The sequence below is a fragment of the Maniola jurtina genome, chromosome 2 (assembly GCF_905333055.1).
Source record: "Maniola jurtina chromosome 2, ilManJurt1.1, whole genome shotgun sequence".
NCBI lineage: Eukaryota > Metazoa > Arthropoda > Insecta > Lepidoptera > Nymphalidae > Maniola > Maniola jurtina.
Genome location: NC_060030.1, coordinates 1787780 through 1815596, shown reverse-complemented (window position 1 = coordinate 1815596; position 27817 = coordinate 1787780). Strand labels below are relative to the sequence as shown.

Sequence of the window (27817 nt, the reverse complement as noted above, 5' to 3'; positions counted from 1 at the left end):
GCGGGTGGCAAGTTAGTAGAGAGAAGTTTCGCCAGGAGTCCGGCGTGCCACACGCGGTCGAAGGCCTTTTCTATATCGAGAAAGACCCCGACGGTGCAGTACCCTCTGTTCTTCTCACTGGCGATGTGGTGTAGTCCTCTTGCCAGCTGGAGCGTCGTGGAATGATTGCTGCGAAAGCCAAACTGCTCATCCCTCGGTTGTAAATGGGGAGTGAGCCTTCGCAGCAATAGACGCTCAAACAGCTTGGCAATGTGCGGCAGAAGAGTGATCGGACGGTAGCTTCCTGGCAGGCGGCGGTCCTTCCCTGGTTTGGGGATAGTGATAATCTTTCCCAGCTTCCAGGTCTCAGGAAAGTGTGAGGTACGGAGTACCCCGTTAAAGATTCTCGTCAGTGCTACGAGAGCTCTTCGAGGCAGCTGTTGTAACGCGGCGATCGGGATCCTGTCAGGGCCTGGTGCCTTCTTTTTCGGTAGTCTGAGGACGGCCTTTCTCAGTTCAGATGGGGAGATATAATCTTCTCCCCGGAGCGGAGGTATCTGGGCCGACAGGAAATCTTCCACTTGTTGGTAGATCGCTGTGTGATGTCTGGACGTGGTGTCATCGATGGCCGATGGGTTAGGGGTAAATTGACCCTCCATATGCTCCGCCATGATCTCTGCTCTGTCAATGGCGGAGTACCTTCGTCTACCTTCACGGTCTAGCAGAGGATAGACGGGTGTGGTAGTTCCAGTAAGAGTCTTACAGAGGTGGTACAGGGTGGTATCTGACTCTGACGCCGCGTCGATAATATCCTCCCAGGCGTCATCTTCGCGGGCGCTGAGTGCATGTGCCAACTCCTCTGTAAGACGGTTGAGGTCACGCTTGACCCTCGGACAGCGAGTACGCGCCCAAAGCTTGCGTAGGGCACGTTTTTTCTCAAGCTTGTCTCGGAGCGAGCTCGGCAGTAGATCCCTTCGGCCAGCGTGTGGTTTAGTGGTCGTTGCCGCATCTTTGGCGTTTTGTATGGCTACCATGATCGTGCGAGCGGCCCGGTCAACATCCACTGGGGTCGATATTGGTCCTGCCAGCTCAAACTCCGACAACGCGCAGGCGTACTTCTCCCAGTCTGTTGTGGTTCTGGGAGGTCGCGGTATAGTAAAGTCGCGCCGAAGGTTCAGCGTGACAAGTATAGGCAAGTGTTCAGTGTCGAGGTCATATAAGGTTTCGACACTGATGGGATGGTCAATCTGGTGGTGCAACACGATGTCCAAGACGTCGGGCTGGTGGTGATGGTTGGATGGTATATTGGTCGGTGATCCTGGTCCCAAAATACCATAATGGTGGCGCTCACTGTCTTCGAGTAGCTGCCTTCCGGTCGTGGTATTGACACGCGAGCCCCAGGCTTGGTGCTTAGCGTTTAAGTCACCCACGACTAGTGTGGGGCCTTGCGACTCGAAAAGTGTCTGGATATCGGTGCTGTAGAAAGTTGTGTTCGGAGGTTTGTAGGCGGCATATAGTTTAAGCTCCTCCTCCCCGGCTTGAACACGCACTCCTTGCGTACGCAGGGATCTGTACGGTGCATGTTCCAGCTCATCGTGTACAATGTCCCTCCGCACCAGGGCTGCCGTTCCTCTGTAGGCATAGCCTCGGGGAGAGACTTCGTCGCGCCGGTACACGAAGTAATTTGGGATTCGGAGCTCAACGTGTTCCGCGAGCTTCGTCTCACCCAGGAGGATAACATGGACGTCCTGCGACTGGGCGAGTATAGTTAGCTCTCGGACATGTCCTCTAATGCCACCTGGGTTCCAGTACAGTATTTTCAGCAAGAATGGTGTCGTGTTAGAACGGCTATTCCTGCTGCAATCGCTGGCATTACGCCCTGGCCCTGAAGGTACGCTGTGAGGCCGGTCATAAGAGCCTCCACCACAACCCGGACTATGGCCATGACGTCCGGGTTGGTTTGCGCTTCCCCCTGGTCCTGGTATGTGTATGATAGAGTGTTAGTTGGTGGGCCTTGAGTGGGCTGTTGGGCGTGGCGCTGAGAGGGTCTTGAGATGGGTGGTTGCGTGGGTTGTTGGGCGGGCTGTTTAGGTATCGGTTGGTCGATTCCTTGTATAGGCACTTGCATTGGTCGTGCGGGTGCTTGGGTTGGCACCTGAACTGAAGCTGGAGTGGTGGGCTGAGCGATCGTCTGTGGGTTCGCCCAGATCTGGGTATTTGTTAGAGTGGTTAGCTGGGTGGATACTGGAACAGTAGATTCAGTGGGCATTTGGGCGTGTTCTTGGGCGGGTGGGAGGTGAACAATGGCCTCCTCCCTTGTTTGTCTCGAATGAGGCGTGGAGGCAGCCGCTGGCTCGGCGCGCAGAGGACGGGCGGCTCGATTTCTCCTCTTCTTTTTTTTACGGAGAATCTGTCCTCTCTCAGTTGGTGGATTGGCGGGCGGCGCAAGGGTTGTAGGACCCCTTATGGGTTCATTCCTCACGATGTCAACGCCAGCTGGTGGAGAGTTTTGCATGACGGGAGTTGTTTTTGCAGCATCGGTAGGTGGTGGTACAGTGGGAGGTGCGGAGGCCGTTTGTTTCGTCTGCCTCTGTTGCTGAGGTCTCTGAGATGCACGGGGTGGGGGTGGGATGGGAAGAATACCCCTTCTCCTCGCTTCTCTCTTGTAGTGTACGCATCTCTTGTCGTTCGCAGCATGAGCTTGTCCGCAATTGGCACAGGTTGGTGTATCTTCCCGGGACCTCTGGCAGTCACGGGTAGGGTGTTCTCCGGCGCAGCGCACGCACCGTTGCGGTCGATGGCAGTTAGTAGATGCATGGCCGAAGGCTTGACATCTGTGGCACTGGGGAGGCTTGTTTGATCCGCGCCACGCCTCCACCGTGATATCTGGCATGTATAAGAGCTCAACAATGGCGTATAGATCACGGAGCTCTTCTTGGGTTAGGTGCGCTAACTGTACGAAATATATGCAGCCATGCTTTCCAGGTGGTGGAGGAATGGCACGTGCATTTTCAGCTGGAAACCCAAGGTCTCGGAGCGCCGCGATAACCTCTTCTGTAGGTGTATCCCAGGGTAGCCCTCGGATAGCCACCTTCGTGGGCCGTTCAGTCTCAGGACTGTAACAGAACCAGGATATCGTGGAATCCTGGTTTGCAGCACGTGTTAGGTACCGCTGTACAACTCTGAACTCATCTGCCGATTTTGGAAGGAATCGGACGCCCCGGCCAAGAGGGCGCGCGTTAGGTGCATGTCCAAGCTCTCGCCTTAAGGTTTCAAAGTGCTTTGTCCAATTGGGTAAGCACTCGACGACCAGAGGCGGGTAGGAGGATCGTGGTGCTGGCTGTGAGGCAGCAGCGGTAGTTGCGGTACGTGGCGGAGGGTTTCGTGGTGCGGCCGGCATGGCTGCGGTCGCAGCGTATGACGTACTCGGCTGCGGTGCAGCTGGCTGGGACACTTCCATGTCTACGTCTCTGCTAGTGGGTGAGGCGAGTCCTGCATAGCTGGTTGAGTCTTTTGGCCAGCTAGAGGACTCGAAGTGTGAGGTTGACTGTGCTGTTGGGGAGCGGGGAGGCTCAAGATGTGTGGTGAGGTACTCAGAAGCAGAGGGGGGCGCTTCCAGTAATGGAGACTTTTCTGGGGTTAGTGCCATGGGAGGAGCCTCTGGTGGTGGAAGGCTTCTCACCGGGCTCTGCGATGCGGCGGATTCGGGTGGCAGCAAAGTGGGAACGTGACTAAGTTTCACCCGCTTATCCTCCTGGTCATCAGACCATGATGATGAGGTATCCGGCCTGGCACGCTTGGCCATTTCTGTGCCAGATGTAGTATGTGCAACTACATCAGCTGTGACGGCACGGTTGGCGCCACCGCTTTTCTCGGATTCTGATGACTCGAATGGAGATGGTGGTGGATAGATGATGGAGATGGTTTGTGCCACGTTCTTTGGTGCAGCTAGGTAAGTTTTGAGCGGCTGTGATGGTGGTTGTAATTCGCTTCCTGATGGTGCTGGTTTAGGCGCCAACGGTGGTTGTATCCACTGACTTCTATCGCCATGATCCAGCAGGTCGGAGGTCGCAGGCTTGGAGCGCACATCAACTTCTGCGCACAATGTAGACGCAGCTACATTTGCAGCGAAGGCATCTTCGGCTTCCGTGCGGACCTCTGCAGTCAGGGAGGCAGCTGTTGGCAAGAACGCAGCAACCGGTTGGTTAGCAACGTCACGCCGAGCATCAGACCGGGGAATTCCGGACCGAGCCAGCCTTCTCCTGCTTCGTTGGTCTAACGGGGGAGAATCACTTCTATCCGACATGATAGGTCAATTAGGTGTGTTATGATGTATGTATAATAAAAGTCATGTAAGTGTAATTGCTACCCTAGGTGTAGGTGCGGTTTGTTGTTCTCTCAGCGCGTGCAACCCTAGCCGGGTGAGACCCAGGTGGGAGGCCCAGCACGAGGCGCCCGCGAGCAAGAACAACGAAATAACGAAATGAAAAACCGCACCCACAGGTGATAGTAGGGTATTGGCAACTTAGAAAGGGGATTCTGCAGAGTTTTTATAATTAAAAACTTGCAGAAATTCCGCGCGTCACCCGTTGCGGGTGGGTAGGTTTGCTCGCACGCAAATTGCCCGGTCGCTTCCTCGAGTCTCGGCACGCGCCGAGGCGAGTACAACTAACACCGGTGGCTTAATTATCAGTTTGGAGCGGAAAATTGTGTCTCATTTCATTGACGAGGGACGCTGGCGACAAATACCCGAAACAGCAAGTCTGAGAGTAGACAATAATATTATCTTCAATTCTTATTTATACATGACTAGCCGATGCCCGCGACTTCGCCCGCGTGGATTAAGGTTTTTCGAAATCCCGTGGGAACTCTTTTATTTTCCGGGACAAAAAGTAGCCTATGTGCTAATCCAGGATATTATCCATCTCCATTCCAAATTTCAGCCAAATCCGTCCAGTAGTTTTTGCGTGAAGGAGTAACAAACATACACACACACACACACATATACAAACTTTCGCCTTTATAATATTAGTGTGATGCCCGCTGATGATGTCAAAATTAGATGATGCCCGCAACTTTGTAGCTTGCATGCCTGAGGGTTCCCCATAATAGTCAAGTTTGTCAATCCGTACTTGGCCAGACTTGGACTATGGCCTTCTCGTTCTGAGAATTCTGAGAGGAGATCCGTGCTAAGTACTTAGTGGGTTGAGATGATGGTGATGGCGAGAATAGATAGCTTTAATAAGTTAGCTAATCATGAATCTCTAGAATTTTAGCGTTTAAACTATCGTGAGTGATTTAGATTGTTACGGCTATATTCACGTATTTAGTCGACGTTGATTCGAAACTTCGAATTCATCCAGGGTCATTTTCCACAAAAGACTTACTCTTACGAGAGAGTTGGACTTACATCGACTAAATATGTGAGTATAGTCGTAACAATCTATACTTTTAATCTTTAAAATGTTCAGATATCGCCGTATTGCCTCTTACATTATCAGCTCTGACACATTCATTATTAGGTCAATTATGATGACGATTTTGGCCCAGTGGTCTGGTACATCGGCAAAGAAAATATATCTGTCCTCTCGTCTTTATGGGGAGGCCACATTGCTATTTGCCAGAGGACGTCTGGCTTGAGAGATAATAGTCGACACTCGTGAGTCGTCCACTCAACATAATGACAGACAGACTCTCTGTGAGATAAACTACGAAACTCGTATACCAAACTTCACACACAGCTACATACATGGACGTAGTATGTACATGTATGTAACGCGTGTGTTTGAGTTTCGACAACTACTTTGCCACAGAGTGAACTAGAGTGAGGAAACTATAGTTCCTTAACAGGGCTCTCTCCGTCACTCGTCTCATACAATCGTAGTTCCAATTTCATTTGAATATTAAGCAACCAAAGTCCATGAAATTTTGCACATATATTCTAGAAACAAATATCTGTGTCTGTGGTGTTTTAGATTTTTCTAAAAATATGTATTTTTAAAATTACAGGGGCTCAAAGATTTGTATGAAAATTTTTAAGACCGCGTAACTTTGAAACCGAATATTTTAACAGAAATCTGGAAAATCACAGACATAGATATTAGTTTCTAGAATATGTCTGCAAAATTTCATGGACTTTGGTTGCTTAATATTCAAATGAAATTGGAACTACGATTGTATGAAACGAGTGACGGAGAGAGCCCTCTTAATTTAAGGGAATCTCAGGGTGTCTGAATTATGGTTTTTCCATATCTTTTGCTGCTTATACATAACAGACCTAACTAGAGCCATGCGTCGCTTGATTTCATCGATGGCCTTACATAGGCTTTACATCATTGCAAAGAAGGTTATTGGTCTTCGAGAATGGGCATGACAAAGGCTTGTAGGGTAGGTAACATAAATTAAATTAATGTACGACTAGGTACCAGAGCCGTCACGTTTCTTAAACATCGTGAAAGCATCAAAGTTTTACAATTCACGCTAAACTTCTCCTTGCTCTAAAAGTCAAGTCCAAACTGAAAGTATCGCGAGGCGTATCGAGTTTGAGGCTAATAAATAATTCCCCTTTCAGCCGGATACTCGTAAAATCCGCTTGTCTAGATCTTATGGCGCGGACTCACCTTAAAATGTTATTGAGCTGAAAATTTTAGGATTTGAAAATTTTGTTTCTGAAAAATATAAAAATTACAGATCAAAAATCACATCACATCACACTTATCACACTAATCACATCACACTAATCACACTATCACACTAATATTATATAAAGGAGAAAGTTTGTATGTGTGTGTGTGTGTGTATGTTTGTTACTCCTTCACGCTAAAACTACTGGACGGATTGGGCTGAAATTTAGAATGGAGATAGATTATACTCTGGATTAGCACATAGGCTACTTTTTATCCCAGAAAATCAAAGAGTTCCCACGGGATTTCAAAAAACCTAAATCCACGCGGGCGAAGTCGCGGGCATCGGCTAGTAATCCATAAACTTACTTACTTTATTAAAAATGCGTAAAATAGGTGTGTTTCTCTTCTGATTATTACTTTTTACGATTGATCTTGATGAAAAGTACATAGCTTGCATCCTGGGGATGGAAGAGTTTCTACGAAATTTTTAAAAACCTATATCCACGCAAACGAAGTCGTGGGCTTCAGCTAGAAACATTATAATCCTTTTTTTTTATGCAGATGTAAGTCAGCTCTTGACTGCAATCTCACCTGGTGGTAAGTGATGAAGCAGTCAAAGATGGAAATGGGCTAACCTGGAAGGGGTAAGGCAACCCACACCGTACTTCACCGTACTCGGCTTCTACCGTACAACCTACACGTACCGGAACGCTAGATCGCTTTGCAGCACATCTGTGCCGGTAAGGTGGTAACTAGCCACGGCTGAAACCTCCCTCCACACCAGACTATTACAAATTATAAAATTCAAACCCCCTACCGGGAATCGAACCCGGGACCTCCCACTAATAAGACCACAGCGCTTACCACTACGCCAGGGAGGTCGTCAAAAATCCGAGCATAATCTGCTTTTAAAGCGAGTATAAAATCGGCGCATCACTAGAAAACTTCCAAACCGATTATGGATATTAAAGATAAAAGAAAAGAAAATAGACGTTTTCCGATATTCCGGCATACGTGGCTCTTCCAATCGAAAAGAGAAAAAAGGCGAACGGTTCGTACGTTATCTTAAATGTTAATCCGCCATTTTACCTTTATAAGGATTCTTGTGCTTTGATATTACGTCTCATGAATGCGGGGAAGATATGAGTTTCCTTTGGGAGCCCGCTTATGCGGTTATACCTACCTAACTTTGTTAAAGAGAGCGTACGAATGTTTTATTTTAGTTTATTTTACCACTAGTTCTTGCTCGTGACTATGTTCGTCTAGATTTAGGTTTAATGCATTGTTCTTTGATTTCCAAAGTTAGAAAGCAGCCTATGTCTGGCTCTGGGATCTAAAATATCTCTGTACCAAATGGTAGAATTAGAAGCCGGCAGTGGTAGATTCTACTAGTTTTAATAACGCAAATTGTAACTTGCACTATTTTTTAAAGTACAAGTGTAAATTAAAAATTTATAGCAACCCCGACAAGTGAAGGTTACAGTAACTGGAAAAGAGCTGATAACTTTTAAACGGCTGAACAGATTTTCTTGGATTATAGCTAAGAACACTCTCGATCAAGCCACCTTTCAAACAAAGAAAACTAAATTAAAATCGGTTCATTAGTTTAGGGGCTACGATGCCACAGACAGATACACAGATACACACGTCAAACTTATAACACCCCTCTTTTTGGGTCGGGGGTTAAAAACCTTTTAAAAAAGTCGCCATGACACGCGATTGACAAAACCAGCTCCAAACCACTTTCATACATCCAAATTCGTTTCCATATTGCATATTTTCGCGGCGCTAGGGCGTGTCGTTAAAGCCAGGTACACACGGTTGAAATTAATAAATACCTTTATGTTGGAACATCTGTAATATCTCTCGTAATATGTTATTTACACCCGTTTTCAATATTCATTCTATCTATTTATATTATATAGTAGATAAGTTACTTATATTTAGCAAAGTTTGTATTTATCAAAAATTGTATAGTCTTTTTTAATAAAAACAACGTCACTAAGTAGCTTATCTTCAGACTACAGATAGATTGAATATTGAAGACGGACGTTAGCAATTTAGTATGTTATCAATTTTGTTGGTGCGATGGTTGCACCCGTTCCCGTTTTACTTTCAAACTTAAAACCATATTTTATGAACTAAAACAAACATATTTGCTCTCGCTGCGCTTGCATTCCTATTTTTTTATTTCAATTTTTTTTTTTAAATCTTAAATAAATATTTTACTGACCAGGCTCCTCATCAAATTAGAAGAAAATGTGAGGAATGTGTGTAAAGGTAGTTCGAGTATGGATAAAATGCTACATTATTGGATACCTTTTTTTATTCCTATCCTTATTCCGTTCTTATTTAGTTACTGTAATATTATTATTATTATTTACTTAATTATTTATTTTAAATTTTATATATACATTATGTTTATTTACTTTATTTTATTAGTACACCCCTTCCACTTTCTTTAATTTTTATTATCTCCTCACCCTAAGGTTGCCTGGAACAGATCGCTATTTTAGCGATAAGGCCGCCTTTTGTACATAAATCTATAATGTTATTTATATATTACTGTCTTGTTGGTGTACAATAAAGAATATTTTACTTTACTTTTACCTTTGCGTGAGTACCCGGCTTTACAAACATGCAATTTTCCTATTTCCGCTGCAATACATCGTACCTTCACGAAATAAATTTTTGACACGAACGCTGGGATTGGGTGGACTGGTGACCTATTCAATCTTTATTTATGTAGGTACCTACTGGTGAGTTCGACCATGCAAAGTTTATTAGAGGAAGCTATTGCATCTTAGTTGTCAGTCTCTTTTCTTTTCTAATCCGAACCGCTAGGATATGGAACGCCTTTCCGGCATCTGTTTTCTCTTTCACGTATAATATGGGTACCTTCAAGTCAAGAGTGAACAGGCATCTTCTAGGCAAGCACGCTCCATCTTAGGCTGCATCATCATTTGCTAGCAGGTCTGATTGCAGCCAAACACTAGCCCATATAATTTAAAAAAAGCCGAAAATCTTGATTTTTCTGGTTACATCACAAAAAACAATTAAAAAATTGGTTGTCTGTAAAATCGGTTTACTGACGATAGTTGAACGTGACAACAGAGGCCGATTGTGCCGATTGAGCGACAAAGAATTGTCGCTCGTTCCGCGCTCTCGCTTGCACTTCAAGCCTTACATGGAACGCCTCAGAGCGAGGTAACGCCGCATGAGTCATGTTTTTTCGTGCGTGCAGCCGGCTCTATCGAATTATAAGACGTTGTCACGTCAAAAAAAATGTCTAAAAATCCAGAGCACTTGTATCTATATTTAGTTTTGTGCACAATAGGAATACAATACAACAGGTATCTACATTACAATAGTGTACAGCTTATAACCAGAACGCTAGCAAAAACGAAGACAGGCGATAGTACTGATGATTACTGATAAGATACCATTAAAAACTACGAAAAAATTCCTGCATTTTAAAAGTTCAGTTTATTGCTAATAAAACATCTGACTGACGCTAGAGGTCAACGAACGTTACGTAAATAGTCAAAGTCATTGCCGCGTCGTAGGTGGGGCATTGACCAGAGTTTTGCACGCTATACAATGCGGGTTTGAAAAATACTAGGTATATCTACAAAATAAGGCAATTTATTTTGTTAAGGTTCTTGGCATTGGATTGTGTTTAGATAGTAATAATAATATGCTTAATTTTTGCTAGCGTTCTGGTTAATCCATGCGTGCTCACTAACTATTGCATGATTACCAGAAAATCTACCATCATATTCAGACCTTGAAGTGTAGGCAAAACCAACTATCATAGAAAATATAAATACCATCTATAACCTTCCGCCTTCCGTAGCGAATAAAATGATAATTCCTGATCCAACTTTAAATCGACTAACTCAGAATCTATTCTGTGAAACGTGACCAAGCACACGGCATCGCCGAAGTCCTAGTATAGAGAAATATAATCCGTATAAGTTGAAAAGCAATCCGAAGCGCACTAAACTTTCCTAACATAAACTTTGCTGGTCTATGCTCACACCAGTGCTAATATACCAGCGAAATGGATCTCGCAATGCTTCCTTTGTAGAGCAAGATCCTAGGACCACCAGACGTTACTTTTTTTCTTTAATGATTGTTAGACCAGCAGCGCTTGGCTGCAATCAGAGTTAATCAGACCTGTTGGCAAGTGACGATGCAGCCTAAGATGGAGCGCGCTTGCCTTGAAGATCTTATTTTCTGAGAAATAAAATGTATGGGGGTGTGTGTACTTTAAACACATGCTTCCTTGCTCGCTTGTGCCAACGGCCAACTTAATAGGTTTCCGCTGCTAGAGGTATCTACTAAAAACATTACTCGCTTTTCTTCAGGTCTGGTGCTGATTTTTTATATTATATTGTTAGTAAATAATAATCCAATACTGCCAGATACTACCCATCGGCGAAATATCCACCAGATGGTTTAAAGCTCCCAAAAAATAACATATCAACTAACCTTACTTAGAGTCTGCGTCGTAATTTTTATGTTACTTAGGAAACATACATAAAAATCAGTAGGTATTTACATTTTAAGAAAATAAAGTAATATTTTGCGTAGCAGCAATAGCCGTTGGCATAACTAGCAAATATGCGTACTTTAAAAGTACATACTAACACTACTCTATGCCATACCTTGTTTCTCAGAAAATAAGTAACGTCTGGCGGTCTTGGGATCTTGGACCATTGTGTTTGATCGTGTGTAACCACCGTTGAGCTCACTGCCTGAAAGCAACTGAGCTGAACCACAAACAGTCAGCAACTCAGCTATTTTGCACATATTTACTTTTATCGAAACGCGGAGATTGTCGCGTATCTAGACTGATCCAGTGTAACACACAATAAAACATTCTACACTTTTTCTAGAACTAAATCCATACTTTAATATTATAAATGCGAAAGTAGGTATATCTGTCTGTGTGCTAGCTTTTTACGGTCCAACAGTTTAACCGATTTTGATGTGGTACAAAGTTAGCTTATATAACAGGGACGGTCATAGGCTATTTTTTATCCTGAAAAATCAAAGCGTTCCCACGGGATTCTCAAAGGTCTATCAGTTTAATCGATTAACATGAAAGGTGGAAGGCAGCTTGCGCCCCGGAATTTGGCACAGGCAACTTTTTATCCCGGAAAAGCAAAGAGCAAGCAGAGGATTTAGAAAACCCTAAATCCACGCGGGCGAAGTCGCGGACATCATCTAAACGTCTATGAAAGATTCGTATGTTGACCGAAAGTAATCAGTATGAATCACGGCTATGAATTGATATCAAATTATGAGCAGTTCCATCACAAGGCAGCGTGGCCGAGCGGTCTAAGGCGCTGGTTTTAGGCACCAGTCCGAAAGGGCGTGGGTTCGAATCCCACCGCTGTCAAAAACTTTTGCTTTTATATTTTACATTAGAACTTGATGATGCCCACAACTTCATTTAGGAAGACAAATAATTCACGGACACACAGCATGTAAAATAGAGGTATAGATTCTGAGATTGAAGTCAGTAGGTATAGCGAAGGATTTTTGTTTAAAATAGCCCTTACTTATTTAGTTCAATGCTTCCAGCTCAATGTCCACACATATCACCCGTCAGGAGGTAAGCGCCTAGATAGATTGTGGGCAAACTGCGACCACCAGCCATTAATTTGTATGCTCAGGCAAACAAGTAGTTAGCGCATGCAAATTCGGCGCGTGCATTGACCTGGCATGATGTATTCAAATCCGGAATACGCTGTACATGTTCCTCTCACCCGTTCCTAGATTGTAATCAACCAAGTTCGATAGTCAATCTGCATTCATTCTAGGTCATCGTCATCATCATCTTTTTTTAACCGATAGTCGTCCACTGCTGGACATTGGCCTATTGTAAGGATTTCCACCCGCCACGGTCTTCACCGCCTGAATCTCCCGTCCCGTCCATAATCTCGTATGAACTCTTTGACTCGTGAAAGAGCAGGCAGGGTTTATAATTTTTCAACTTTTGGTCTGGTCTGGTGGGATTGGCTGTGGCTAGTTATTACCCTACCGACAAAGCCGTGCCGACAGGTGATTTAGGGTTCCGATACGATGCCGTGTAGAAACCAAAGGGGTAGTATGGGTTTAATAAAAATTGCCATACCCCTTCAATGTTATTCCGCTTCCATCTTAGACTGCATAATGAATTACCACCAGATGAAATTGCAGTCAAGGGCTAACTTGTATCTGAATAAAAATAAATAAAAAAGTCCGATAGACATTGGCCTTTTGAAAGGATTTCCTCACGCCATGATCTTGCACCGCCTGAATCTCCCGTCCATTTCATAATTCCGTATGAACTCTTTGATTAAAAATCCCTATCCCTAATAGCCTATGTCCGTTTCCAACACACGAGCTATCTCCACACCAAATTTGTTAAAAGTTAGTTTAACAGTTTGAAAAGGCAACAAGCAGACAGATAGACACAATTCTCCATTTATTCTTATAATATTATATGGATTCGATAGAATTTACCTTACAAAATAAGCTATAATATCTTCTTCAGATTAGCGCGTTCTTCTCTCTCTGTGCCGTATATTTTCTCATTGCTGAGAGGTTGTGACTCCTAATATTAATCACATAATGGTGGAGGTTTTCTTGAGTTCTTTTCGCAGGTTTTCCCTTAAAACCAATTAAAGCCAAGTTGGAATATTAAAATACTAAGCGCAAAAAATGTAAGGAAAATTGAGGAAAAAAGTCAATTTAGTATAAACGAACGCGTTTTATGATGAAACGGGGTGTTTGGATCGATTCCTCCCCTGGTTCTCCCCTAACGGCAAAGCAATATCTTAGCACCTGTCGCTGTCAGACAAAGAGTTTCAAAGCTATTACCTTCATTTTTTATGGCTTTAAAGGTTTTAAATTAAATTTTTAAGAGGGGTTTATCCGTCATGTGCTCCAAGCAAACGTAACTAGATAGAACTACAAGTCACCCGGACCGTAATAACGAATCGATTGACACCTCATTCATCAAAATCGGCTCAGTAGGCGCTACATTGGAACACACAAAAATACAAGCCTACATACATAGGTGCATACATACATACATAGACTGCTAAAATCATAACCCTTCCTTTTAGTTTTGCCGTAGTCGAGTAATTAAAGTAGTAGACACCATGTTCTAGTACTCACAAAAATATGAAAAAAAAAAAAACGGAATTCAATTCAAAAACATAGTTTCGTTTATGATTGGTTGGTGACTCAAAAGGGTTAAATCCACTGAGTGTTTGTCTTTGTCATTTGTATGGGATGGCGTAACAGAGAGAGCGCTACACTAACCCCTTTCCGCGGATAGAGTACATCAGTCACCTGTGCCGCAACTATCTCGTTTACTTCAACGCAATACTCTGTACCACTTCTATACTGATTCTGAATTCTGTGGCAGAAGTAGGTGACCCCGAAATATAACCAGACAAGATTTCCCTCTATTTTCCGTTACCCTGACATTATTTCCCGATGTTACGAATCTAATATGCCGGGAAATATGGACAAAATGCGAATTGTTTCGACTTATTAAATTCTCGGGGTCGAATAGGTACTAGGTATATTAATTCGTAGGTACTTACATTTTTGGTACGTACTGTACTGACTAGGTTGTGCTTGCGACTTCGTCCGCGTGGACGACAATAATTTCAAACCTCTATTTTACTCCCTAGGGGTTGAATATTCAAAAATCCTTTCTTAACGAGTGTCTACGTCATAATAGCTATCGTCCAGTAGTTTGAGCTGTGCGTTGATAGATCAATCAGTCAGCTTTTCCTTTTTAACCCCCAACCCAAAAAGAGGGGTGTTATAAGTTTGACGTGTGTATCTGTGTATCTGTCTGTGGCATCGTAGCTCCTAAACTAATGAACCGACTTTCATTTAGTTTTTTTGTTTGAAAGGTGGCTTGATCGAGAGTGTTCTTAGCTATAATTCAAGAAAATCGGCTCAGCCGTTTGAAAGTTATCAGCTCTTTTCTAGTTACTGTAACCTTCACTTGTCGGGGGTGTTATAAATTTTTTATTTACACTTGTATATATGTATACGTATGTTTACGTAGCAACTTGTATGTATACGTAGCAACTAACGTTCGAATACTAAAACATTGTAAAAAGTTTCTGTTTGTTGTTTCTCCCCTTGTTGTAACTTCAAATCTATACTTATTGGCCTAAATACATAATTAATATATCAATCTATCAACAATGTACGGCCAAAATTGATTATTATCTATGTACATTGACTTATAATATATTACTATGTCTATCTATTATTTTTGAGATGAAAAGACAAAATATTATATACTTACTTGAATTTGTTTAGGTACTTTTTGTGGGAAATGTTTTATCTCTGTTAACATTAAGAAAAGTCAGAGTTCCATCAATTTAAATAACTTAACGACAGATTACAGATAGAATTAATTTTTATTTTACCCCTTCTTACAACAAGTTTCCGTTTCTTCTACCTCTACGTGCTTCATTCAAACTATTTTCAAAAGCTTTTTACTCTAAAATACTGAAGAAACTTTGATTACAAACTCTTAATCAAAGTTTCTCGTACTGACTCTACGATTAATTCGAAATCAGAGTCAATTCTTTCTCGGGCGAATACAAAACTTTAATCATTGAGTAGGTGAGGTCTTGAAACGAAAATAAAACACACTGAGTAGTATAAATCAGATTGCTTTAATTTTAGTTTTATACAAATCGAATGCTACTTAGTCAATTTAACGAATAAACGTATTACTCGTTCAGATTTAATATTCTTTACAAATTTACCTTTGTATTTTTATAATGACGACTATTATAAAAAACCTCCATAGGGGCTTTCTTTTTAAAAACTTACATTACACTCGGTAGTTATCTTACCTGCAGTCGAATTTTAATTAATTTTAATTAATTATTTTTGACTATTGATAAGCCACAGGAACACAATGCGGAGTGAGGGCGTACAAAAATAAACTGTATAGTGAATGGTGACCATGCTTTTATCAATAAATAATTCCATAACGTGACGCCATTGTGTGATTATCCATCGTTTTCTTTGATTTCATTAAAACTGCACAAAAAATGAGAAAATTGTTTTGTAAATATTTTATTTATTTGATAATATTGTAGTTATAGCTTATGCCCACGACTTCGTCCGCGTGGACCACACAAATTTCAAACCCCTATTTTACCTCCTTAGGGGTTGTATTTTCAAAAATCCTTTCTTAGTGGATGTCTACGTCACATTAATAGCCAAATTTTAGCCCGATCCATCCAGTAGTTTAAGCTGTACGTTAATAGATCAGTTAGTCAGCCAGTGAGTCAGCTTTTCCTTTTAGATAAAATATAGATATCTAAAAGTATTATATAACTAAAGGATTTCTGTATGTTTCATATATCATGAAAATATATTACATATTTTACATATTATTATATTACATAAACAAAAGTATGTCGAAATTTATGTCAAAAATACAAATTAAATTATTTAAGTAATTTAATTATTAAATATGAAATCTGGAAAACGCGATGGATAATTACACTGTAACATAATATTATGATAGAGGTATTTAATTATGAAATAGAAATGTAAAATACAGTAAGATGAAATGATTATTTTTATTTTTATTACTCTTATAATATAATAAGCATGTTAGCGTGATTCACAGTAACTTTAAAATCAAGGACTTTTTATATTAAAAATTGAATAATTATTAAAAAGAATAACAGTATGCAGACCTCTCGTACATACAGTATTCCTCGCGATGTTTTCTTTTACCATTAAAGCAAGTGATTATTTAGTTGCTTGAAACGAATGTTAGAGTTGCGTCCACGGAATCAAACCTCCGACCTTCCAAATGTAAGTATGTAGATATTACTGGTAAGCAGTTTGAATAGTTCAAATTTTTTTCCAGATATTTTCTTCACTACCACATTTCATAGTAAGCTTATATTCAGTTGCCTAGGAAAGTAATATTGTGTGAAATTTTCCTGAAATTGGTTGGTCCAATAGAACTTGGCACAGATTTGGCGCCTAAATGGCTGATATCGGACAGTATGTGTCCATTATCTTATTTCGTTTCCCGCGTAATTGCATGAATTTGTTACTGGTATGGGCAATATTTGCTTTAGATTTAGAAATAGAAAAGAGAAACAGTATTATGTAAAAATAAATGTTCATAAAAACCGAATAAGTTTAAAAAGTCTTTGACTCTAAAGGTATTGGTTCAAAAATAGTACATAATATATGTTTTTGTAAAACAGTAAAAATAAGAAGCAAAATAAAATGACTTACAATCAATACACATGATCGCCACTTAGTAATTTTATAGGACAGCAAGTTTTTTTTTAAATATTAGCTAATTTTGCTTTAATTATAGTATTGTATAGTAAAATGAAAAAGAGTTCTTATGTTAGGGCCTCAATGAGTGATTTGATGTGATGTAAACTTTTAAAAAATGCAACAGATTGCAAGTTGAAGAAGATATTAAGGACCGATTTTTCAATCGTCAAATAACTTTTACCTGTGGAATAAATATGTCGTATTGACAGATTTCCTATACAAAAACTGTCAAAACCTCTTTATTCCTCAGGTAAAAGTTATTTGGCGATTGAAAAATCGGCCCTCATATAATATTCTGTGGTTTAACGACTCCTATATCGGGTAGTGTTCTAATGAATTGTTGAAGTCGACATACATTGATGATTCTGTTACAAAAACATCCCATCAAATCGCTCCATAAGACGAGTTAACAGTCGAATTAATAACTAATCCATCTGTTATCCGTCGATAGCTTACATAGCAACGTTGTTATTTGTCAAAAAGGACAATAATTATATATTTTTTTTAAGTATTTGCTCTTGAATATTTCGCAATAAATTTTAATAAAAATCTTCAGATATGGCGAAGCTGATTGGGATAGCCTAGCCAGGAGAGTACAGGTAAAATCCCTGCCAGTTATGTAATTAGATTTAATTTTTGACAAAATATAACAACGTTGCTAAGTAAATTATCGACAAATTATGGAAAAAGATGGATTACTATTATCAAATTCGGCCGTTCGGGATAGTGTTTAAAATGTGATAAAATCTTAGACTAAAGTCGTCAGAAGTACAGAATACCAAGTGATAAATGTACATGAAACGTCAAAAATACCTGTTTTATAATTAAAGCATTTAGTTTCTGTTGTGCAATATGCATTTTCGTGTTAACTATTAATTTGTGTCGTAATTTTCTTTGACATAAGTAGGTATACTGCGATCGTTTTCCTTGTATTTATGATGTAAATAAAATATTATGGGAGTAAAATAAAATCAATGTTATGTTATCATATTAAGTATTGACTTTTGACTATTAGAATTTTTTTTAGATTTATATTTATCTTATAGCCTACGATTAAAAAATGTCAATTTAATGTGTCGCATTCTTTTTTCAATTTTTTTAACTCGGGATATTATTTTTTTTGGTTGCTTTACTTACATATACCTATATTTTTTTTATAATTATTATATTTTGTTAGCTTTAGAATGAAATTAGCAGAAAATTATAAGCAAAATCAACCACACCGAAAATCGGGCATTGCAAAATATTAACTTTCTTTTTTTTTTCTTTTTTTTTCGCTAATTGTACTATCGTAGGCACAATTAGCGAAAAAACTTAAAATATGTAAATATCAAAATGATATCCAAATTTTGAAATAGTTACGAAGATTCTGAGACCACATAAAATGTAAAAAATGTGAAAACATAAATCGCAAAAAAATCTAGGTTTTAAAGATTTATCAAACCACGATTTTTGATGTATAGAGTATAGAAATATATAAATACAATACAGAATAAATAAGATAATATTATAAACGTGGCAATTTTAGCTTATCAAAGGGCATCTAAAACATCGGTATGCTTACAAAATATTAAAAAATGAGCTAAACATGGCAGCTTTATTTTCTTATTTTATCTATTTCAAACATCCACTAACACATTCTTGCTTATTAACTTTTGTTATTTTATGGATTTTCACAAGCGTATTGGAAGCTTAGTTTTATGAAAATTATAAACTTTAAGTAAATAAGTGTTTATTTCTATGCCGAAGTTTCTACTTTGTTTTTATTAATTTTGATTTGTATGTATTTGTATTTTGAGTATTCTGTGTGAGTTAGTATTTTTTGACGCAAAATGAGCAACTCAATGTAAAGTAAAGCACTGCAGATGAAATAGTGTTGTAATGCATCAGTTCTTTTGTACGTTTATTTCAATCCCGGTCCCATGCAGGCGTTTTAGTTATTTAAACTTTACTTTTAATGTAGATCCATTTCTACGCGTTTTTAATGTATAGTTTATTAACATAGAATCGCAAACTACGGGTTTTCAAAAACCTTTTCACAACCTCTTTATTTATTCTTTAAAATAAACTAAGCTTTTAAAATTGGCTGATTGAACCCGTACTTGCGGCCCAATGCTGTAAGTTTAACATTAACGTTAAGTTACACGTTAACAAGGACACTATTTCGTTTTTTTTATAAGTTTTTACAATAAAATTTTCAACATTACCTTTTATAATTTATATCTCTATAAACAAACTTAATTGTATAAATCCTAAACTTTGGCACTAACAAATCTAACTTATTTATACCGATTTTTTAATTTTTCACCACTTGCGGAGATAATTAATATAATAGAATAATAACAGTCACATAATCACTGATAATAATTAATACGATACAACATTTGACATTCATCTATTAGAATAACAATATTGACGAATAAAGAAATGAAAATATCTTAAGTATATACAAAGGAATCTGCAATCTTGATATAATTTGAGCACCATACAGTATATAATATGATAAAGAAACACTTTATAAAATAACATTCTATAGCATGATGAAATTGTGTCGGTAAACTGAATTAATTTTGTGCCAAATATACTTTAATGTTATAAAAATCTAGCGTTATTTTAATCCACATAAGCAAGAAGATAAGCAATTCCGTAACCAAATAAGATTCAGATGAATATAATCGTAAGATACTAATTTATTTTGTGTTTAAGTCGCTAAAATTAATGAGCTTCCTTATTATTACACCGTAGCCTTATATTAAGAGACACGACATTCACTAGGCTATCACGACACCTATAAGAGCGAAATTGAGGAACGGACATAGATAAAGACGTGAATAAATGTTATAATTACATAGTTTATCTATGTTACAATATTATCTAACTCTACGGTATGTGCTAAAGGATTTCTTACCCAAAACCTTAGATTGGAAGCGTCACTCGATTTAATATTGCCAACGTAATAATCTTTTAGTTGGTCAATATTAAATTCATTTGGGTGACTCCTAAGATGTCTTTGGGTAATATCTACGTATTTAGAACGTTGCTTCTTATTTTCGATTTCTCGTTTCTAATAAAAACTGCGTTTCCGCCTTAATTATATACAAATACTTGTATAAAATAATCGATAACAATAACAAATTATTCAGCAGCGTGATATAATTTGCACTACATTTAAAGGTTGACTACTCAAATGAAAGAGCAACTATTTCCCCAATATTTCATTATTTTTGTCTAAACAGCACATTATAATACTCTGATTCTAGATTTCCATTCAATTTCTGCGCATTGTTAAAAAAACCAATTGAGTGTTCTTTCAGCTTATTCAATATTTCATTTTATTTATTTCATCAGTATTAATAAATATTTTTATTTAAATTTATTTAATACGCATATCTACTTTCTATTCTACCGTTACTTTGGTTCGTTTTACTTATTTAAGTCTGGCTCAATTCCAATACTCTCAATATAGTGTACAGCTGCTAGTTCTGTTGGATTAGTATTCGATTCTACATCGCATCATCGTTGATAGAATTTGAGCGTCAAAACAGAATAACGTTAAAGTAAAATGGACCTAAAAATCCTTGATTTAAACTCACACATTCAGTGCCGTAGATTTTTGTTTTGCAAGGTTTTCGCTTGGGACACTGACTGTAGGTGTATGGACGAACTTCCGTTTTTCTTTGACGTTAAAATATTTCGATGTTAGAATTACATATCAGTTTAGTGTGATGTAAAATCTTATACTAACCCTGTACTGGACACATGAATGTGCCTGTCTATCGTCAACCAATTCCTGATGATTATATACAACTAAAGAAAATTCACCTTAAACATGATCCAAAATTCATAATATTATGATACTAATAATATATTTTAATCCTTTATGTTATGTACATTACTTAACATCCTATGGTAATGTCATTGGTAGTGATCCCTCATTTACTTATAAAGGATTTTTTCTCATTCCATTTCCCATAACTCTTCCATGAAAGAAATCAATCCCTTATGATGTTTAACTTTTACCAGAGTTACCTTTAAATTAGAGTCTACTAAAATTATTGTGTGTATCAAAATTACTTAAATATATGTAGTAGAAATATTTCTTGTGTATCAAAAGATATCAATACTTTTAAATTAAATACAGTTTTTGTGTGTGAACCAAAGTAAACCCGATTCACGCTTGCCTTGTTTTCCTTTAAATTATTTAACTAAACATTTTAGTTATTATATTTAAACGTATTCATTAGAGATATAATTATATATTTAACAAATTATACGTCAACATTTATATGTATTACATCCTAATCAACATCACAATTGTTTTATAATATTAATGTTGGACTTATCTAATCTATATGTAACTTTTTTATTTCCTTTACATTTACCGTCTTTCGACATAGTCAATAGAGACATGTGCGTTTGAGTCGCGTACCGAAGTATAACGCGTACAATTTAAGAAAAGACCACCGTGCCGCCATGTTGTGACGTTAAATCTGTCAATTTAATCTGATTAGGTAGGGTTAGCAAAAAATAATTTGTTTAAAAAAGAATTAATCTCGAAAGAAAATGATTTAATCCGTATGTAACGTTTCAACTCCAGTCATCCATCGTTACAGCTGCTTACCCCTATAAAATAGGACATTTATGTAGGATCTAAAATAAACCTATCACGACTGTCATTTTAAAAATTAGGGGTTTTACTAAGAGTGTGAAATTAATAAATAATAATCCTTAAATCGCTGGAATATAGGTACAACTAGTTATTCCATACATTGAGTCACCTTACACATTCTAAACTGGTGTGCAAATTGTTAGTGAAGCTTATATTAAATTACATGTTCATAATAAAATAATTAAAGTTCTTACCCTCATCTTCAATCAATTCAATGATTGCCGGTATTTCTTCTCAATTTATTTCACATGATTTATCTATCTCTACCCATCGTCACTGGTTAAATACTCGAGCTTTTATAAAATATTAAACAAATACCGGTTTTTATGGAACGTGTAAATGATAATTAAATGATGTGTAAAATTTTTTTGAATGCAAAATACTTTCTTGCGAGCCGTATTTATCAGATTACAGTTGACAGATAGAGCAAAGGAGAGTCCTTTGTCACTTTGTACGCGTTATACATTACTTAGTTAGACTATTATACATACTTATGATAAGAATTATAGTATAATTAGTTCTCTCATGTTTCAGATACGGACTCATTTAGTCATGGTCACTGCACGATGATATGCGGGGCCGACAGCAGCACCGCCACTGTCGCGATGATAGTGAATAACGTGAACACGAACAAACAGAACCTGTGGACAAACCCCTTACATTTTAATAATGCACATATTTACACAGGCTGTAATTATAACGCTAGCAAAAACAAAGAGTGATAGTACTGATGATTACTGATAAGATACTACAAAAAAACGTGGAAAGAATCTGTATGTTTAAAAAGTTTGCAATATAATGCAAATTAAACATTTCACTAACGCTTGATATTAACGAAGGTTGCGTAGATAGGTGCTGCGGGGTCAATACCACGTCGTAAGCGGGGCTTTACATTACTGGTTTGAAAAATACTGAATCACCAAGTAAAGGCAAATGGTTATTGGAATTAGACTGTGTTTATGTAGTATAAATGATACGCTAAGTTTTCGTTAGCGTTCTAATTACACCCAGATATAACCCCAGAGTAGATTGGAAACATAGTCGCTTACTATGGGACTCATAAAGAAGCTCAAAGTCAGAGAGAGCTATTTCTTGAGGAGTTTATCGTTATCAAATCCGAAATGAAAAGGTCTGTAACGGAACCAAAATAACCAACGTAGCTCTGTGGGTTGTGAAGCCGAAGTGGCCGTGGGCAGGGCCTATAGCTCGAAAACCGATAGAGTTGAGGTCCCAAGATGTTCGAATAGCGACCTCACACCGGAAAGCGCAGCGTTGGAAGACCCTCCACTACTTGAACAGACGACATACAAAGTATCGCCGGGATCCACTGGATTCAGGCGTCGCAACATCGTGTAGGCAAAAAATTTATAGTTTCATCTTGAAGTGACATTGGTCGGAAATCCACCTTGGTGTACCCCACTGACGATGTATTATACTTTATAATTATTATTGACCCAAATAAGCACCGGGTTTCCCAAGATTGACTTATCGCGCATAACATTTGACCCACTCAATCACTCAATAAAATATATTGTATGTACATAAAAATATTGACAATATCTGCATTATCACATATTTTAAGAAATTTTGGTACCAAAACTGTGGCAGTCTCAATGTTTTAATACCTGTAGCTTAAGTTCATTAGCTGCAGTCGTTGTCATCCATCGATAGACGTCTACTGCTGGACATAGGTGCCTTGAAGTGACTTCCACACGCCACGGTATTGCGCCTCCTACGACTCGTTTGATAATAATGTATATCTACCAACGCTGCACTTTCCGGTACAAGGTCGCTATTACAACACCTAGAGATTCTTATGTCTATCAGTTTTTCAAACTATTTAATATTATATACTAGTGACTTAAAACATTAGTATCTTAAAATAATTAATATTAGAAGTCATTTATCCGCAGCGATGCGAATTTCCAAGTGCTGATTATTTCGGCTTCCTCGTCAGCTTTTTCATTCTCGCCGTGATGAACAGCTGTTCCCACAGTATCAGCTGCAGTTCCCGCTGGTGGCCTCCCAACCCACCGACTACACCCTCCATTATTGACGGACGGACCAGTCATATCTTAAAAATCTAATATTTGAACTCACCTATCCACTACCATCGCTGCGAATTTCCAATCGCTAATTAGTTCGGCTTCCTCGTCAGCCTTCTTCATTCTCGCCGTGATGAACTGCAGTTCCCGCAGGATCAGCTGCAGTTCTCGCTGGTGGCCTCCCAGCCCACCGGCCACATCCTCCATCGTCGAGGGACGGACGAACGACCGCCGGAAGTCCGAGCGAAATATTGAACATCTGTATCAAATCAATACGTGAACAATATTATGAGAAATAAAATAGTTTTGACCATATTTCGTCATCAAAATTATATTTCAGACATGAAACTTTTCGACAGATTACAGACAAATTGATTAGGTACGTATGAATAATTTTGATCCTTACAATATTTTAAAACGAATCTTTAATAATAGCGACTATCGAGTTTCTGGCTGGTTTTTCTCGTTAGGAATGGCTGATGTTCGTTGGTAATCCAACCAGTGGTAAATTATTTTGACGATTAAAAAGCACTTGTAAACGTTTATTTGAATAAAAATATATTTTATTCTATTCCATTAACTCAACAGCAACCTAACTCACTATGTAATTAATATGATTAGTACTAGTTTATTATTGTCCGACACATTTTCCTTACCCGGGTCCTAAATTTCCTGTAGATGCCGTACTATTAGGTGGCGGGGGTACATGTCTAAAATCGTCATCTATATCCAACACGTTAGCTAAAAGAGATTTGGACGATCGCTCCTTTAGCTCCAGTTCCCTCATTCTATTTGACATCATAATTGTTTTCCTAGTTATTTTCTTCCCGGGCCTCGACATGCGCAGGATCCACGGCAACCATTGTAGGAACACTGTTTTTATCTGAACCAACAGACAAAATAACATTAATAACAATAATACTTAATAACTTGTATAACATAAATGGCTATGAAGTAAAACTTCTTTAGGCGCGACTTGAAAACAACTCAGTATGGTTAGTAAGATTCTACATTTCACCATCGTTGATAGAATTCGAGCATCAAAACATACTAAAGTCAACATAAAATGGGCCTAATGGTTAGGATATAAAGTAAGAAATTCTGTACCATCCATTTTATTTCAAGATTATTATTTTTAAACACCGAAGTGTTTCGACACTCAAATATTATCAACGTTGATGGATATAAAATCTTATATTAAGAACAAAGATTTTTCTTCGGACGGAAGTAACGTTGCTGTATGGTACTTCCTGTATAATTAAAACAGCCGCCAAACAGAACAGTTTGTTGAGGCTGCCATCTTTTATCGAGCACAAGCTAGCAGATATGCGTACTTTATAAGTACACACTAACATTACCCTACACCATAATGTTATTCAGAAAATATACTTATTTCCCTTTCTCTCTAATATTCTTAATTTGATAATAATTGACTTACCCATTGCGGCATTTCATGTATATCTGCTGTTCTGTGGTGGTAGTTTAACACCACCACTGTTAGCACCACGGATGAGGCCACCATAAACATGATGCAATTGAAGTAAGTCCCTGTTAGCCAGAATTATTATTTTATAACTAGAAAAAATTATTATCTAAGAAAATAATAACTTAATGATGAGAATTTATAAGATGAATTACATCTACTACAAGAAATATCTTAAATATTGATTTCGAATTACTAAATAATTATTAGGAACAATAACTGTGGTAAAATAAATATCGGAAATAATATTTTAAGGAGAAAATTAAGTACTTTACAATGTTTGCTTTATTTTTTTACATAGAATTTTAGCAGATTAAATTTTTATTTTTTCTTTATATATTATATATACAACACTGATAAACAAAAGCAAAGAAATTTAACTAACATTTAAATATAACATGCATTTTTATAGGAATTATATCATTAAAAACATAAACATTAAGTATAGTATAAGTACAAAGTTACTAAATAAAGAATTTAAGAATGTGCTTGGTGAATCAAATGCCTATTAAGGAAGAAAAAAGATAACAGAGTAACATACTTTAAGTTTTTGAAAAAAAGGAATTATTATAAAACTATAGATAAAACGAATGACAATTACAATCAGAGTCAAAAATAAATCAACATGTACCTAGACGTTAATACACAAAACTTTAGATTAAAATTAATACACAATTGTTGTAAGAAACAGAATGTTTACAATTTAAATTAAGTCTTAAAAAACTAATAAGTTGATTTTTCGAAGGATACTTGGAGGGTCACACATTGATAATAAAATTAACATAGCGGCACCAGCTACAAGCATTTTTTTATAAATCGAAAAATCTAAGCCTTCATTTAAAATGCTTCAAATAATTTTAACAAACCATGCAACTTTAATGATGTCAATTATCATTTAATAAAAAAATTAAGCCTACAAAAATGAAAAATATTTAGAACAATACGATTTATGACAAAATTACTAATTCGGAAAATGAGTGAATCAAATCAAACAAAATAATAATGAAGACGGTTAATTATTTTAATACATTACAAGAAAGATCTAAATTGGAGGCTAGTTTGGAAAGTACCTTGAGCTTGCTTCAGTTTACAAGACATAGCAGTATTTAAACTAGAGCTGTGTAGTTGCAATATTCATTTCGAATATTGGCAAACCATAAAGCATATTAATTCCAGAAACCTAAAAGGCAAGTTAAAATTAAAAAGTTTAGGCACTAGGCTGTTTAGATAGATTTCATTCAAGCATTCTATTTAGATTTTTATTAAAACGATTCTTTCGGGAATGAGCAGAGGAATATTTTAATATGACAGTAATTTAGAAACAGTTCAGTTATATTTATTAAATTTGTAATCTTCCCGAAATTCCTCACAACCCATTCCCATTTTAGAAAACGATCTATTCAGATAATGTCAGATTGTTTATACATATATTTTAGAAGTTTTAGTTTAATTACTAGCAAACACGGATTTCTCACCTATTAGGGGGATCGCCTCAGAGGTTTTAGTGATGACGTGTCCCACCAATAGAGAGAAAACAGTTTGCGACAGGAGAATGGTAACACCTGTAAAGATCAATATACAATTCTATGATAAAAAAATCTACTCGTATTTACAATTGCTTCTATGGAACCTATTTTAGTTTGTGACTTCGTATCGGTTTTGGATGTACATATTCCTGTTAGTGTGCTGCTGAGTTGGTTGTAGGATCTCAAGTGAAATAATAAACGAAATAGAATGAAGTATTCATGCATATTATTATGGTTTTAGAAAACATTTTATATCATATTTTATTAACTGTTTAGAATTTAGATTTATTCAAAGAATTAGATAAAAGAAATAAATTAACGGAACTACTTTATTTAAATGATAATAATTCAATCAAACCACCCTCCAAGTATCTAGAATAAAGCCACTAGAGTGCCTTTCATAATGTCTTTCAAATATAAGAACACCAAAACACAACATTAAATAATACACCATGGAATCGATTACGACTATGGATTAATACAAAATAAGAAATGTAATACAATACTTATTAATTTATTAATAGCAATGAAAAGACTTACCTTCGAGATCCCAAAAATACCAGAAAATACATTAAATATGTTCCAACATGCAAATCCAATTCTGTGATATAATAATACAACTATAAATAAAAACATAATTTTACTTACGTTACTTGATATCGAGGTAAGCTGTTTATCAATGTGAATATTAAATGCTATTTAACTGATGTATTATGAAATTTATTTGTGTCACATTTCCCAAATTGTTTTAATCGTGCAAAATCGAAATCGATTCCAAGATTTATTATTTATTGAAATATGTGAAATGAATAAACGTGAAACATTACTCCTACTATGATATGAGTGGTGATTTAAAATTTTGATCAAACAAAGTAGAATTCATTAACTATCAAGCAAAAGCATAACTCTGTAAACATTTTTCTATATATTATGATAAACGTCCGAAACTTCGCAAGGTTTGACAAATCAATCCTCTGGTTAGCAAGAAATTCTAATCAAACTGAATTTTTTCTTATCGATGCAACTGGTCACTAGTTTTAAAATTTCCCAACTCTCTCACTCACTTGTAATAGTAAAAGATCGAAACAGAACGATAATATGATGATTAACTTTGATGTTTTACCAGGAAGAAAGGTACT

The 27817-nt window shown here is 37.5% G+C and overlaps 1 protein-coding gene and 1 non-coding gene across 2 annotated transcripts in view; one reads left to right on the top strand and one right to left on the bottom strand.

The window, feature by feature from the left end:
* The first annotated feature begins 11932 nt into the window (after positions 1-11932).
* Positions 11933-12012, top strand: Trnal-uag. The gene has a single exon. It is a non-coding gene; the product is annotated as a tRNA-Leu (tRNA).
* A 4200-nt stretch (positions 12013-16212) lies between these two features.
* Positions 16213-27817, bottom strand: part of LOC123875451 (neuronal acetylcholine receptor subunit alpha-7-like) — a 164269-nt gene continuing 152664 nt past the window's right edge. The window contains exons 9-12 of the mRNA XM_045921285.1: positions 25108-25217; positions 24326-24552; positions 23725-23928; positions 16213-22265 (exon numbers count right to left, since the gene is read on the bottom strand). Of these exons, the coding sequence (XP_045777241.1) occupies positions 22181-22265; positions 23725-23928; positions 24326-24552; positions 25108-25217 (626 nt within the window). The 3' untranslated portion in view covers positions 16213-22180. The remainder of the gene's footprint in view (positions 22266-23724; positions 23929-24325; positions 24553-25107; positions 25218-27817) is intronic.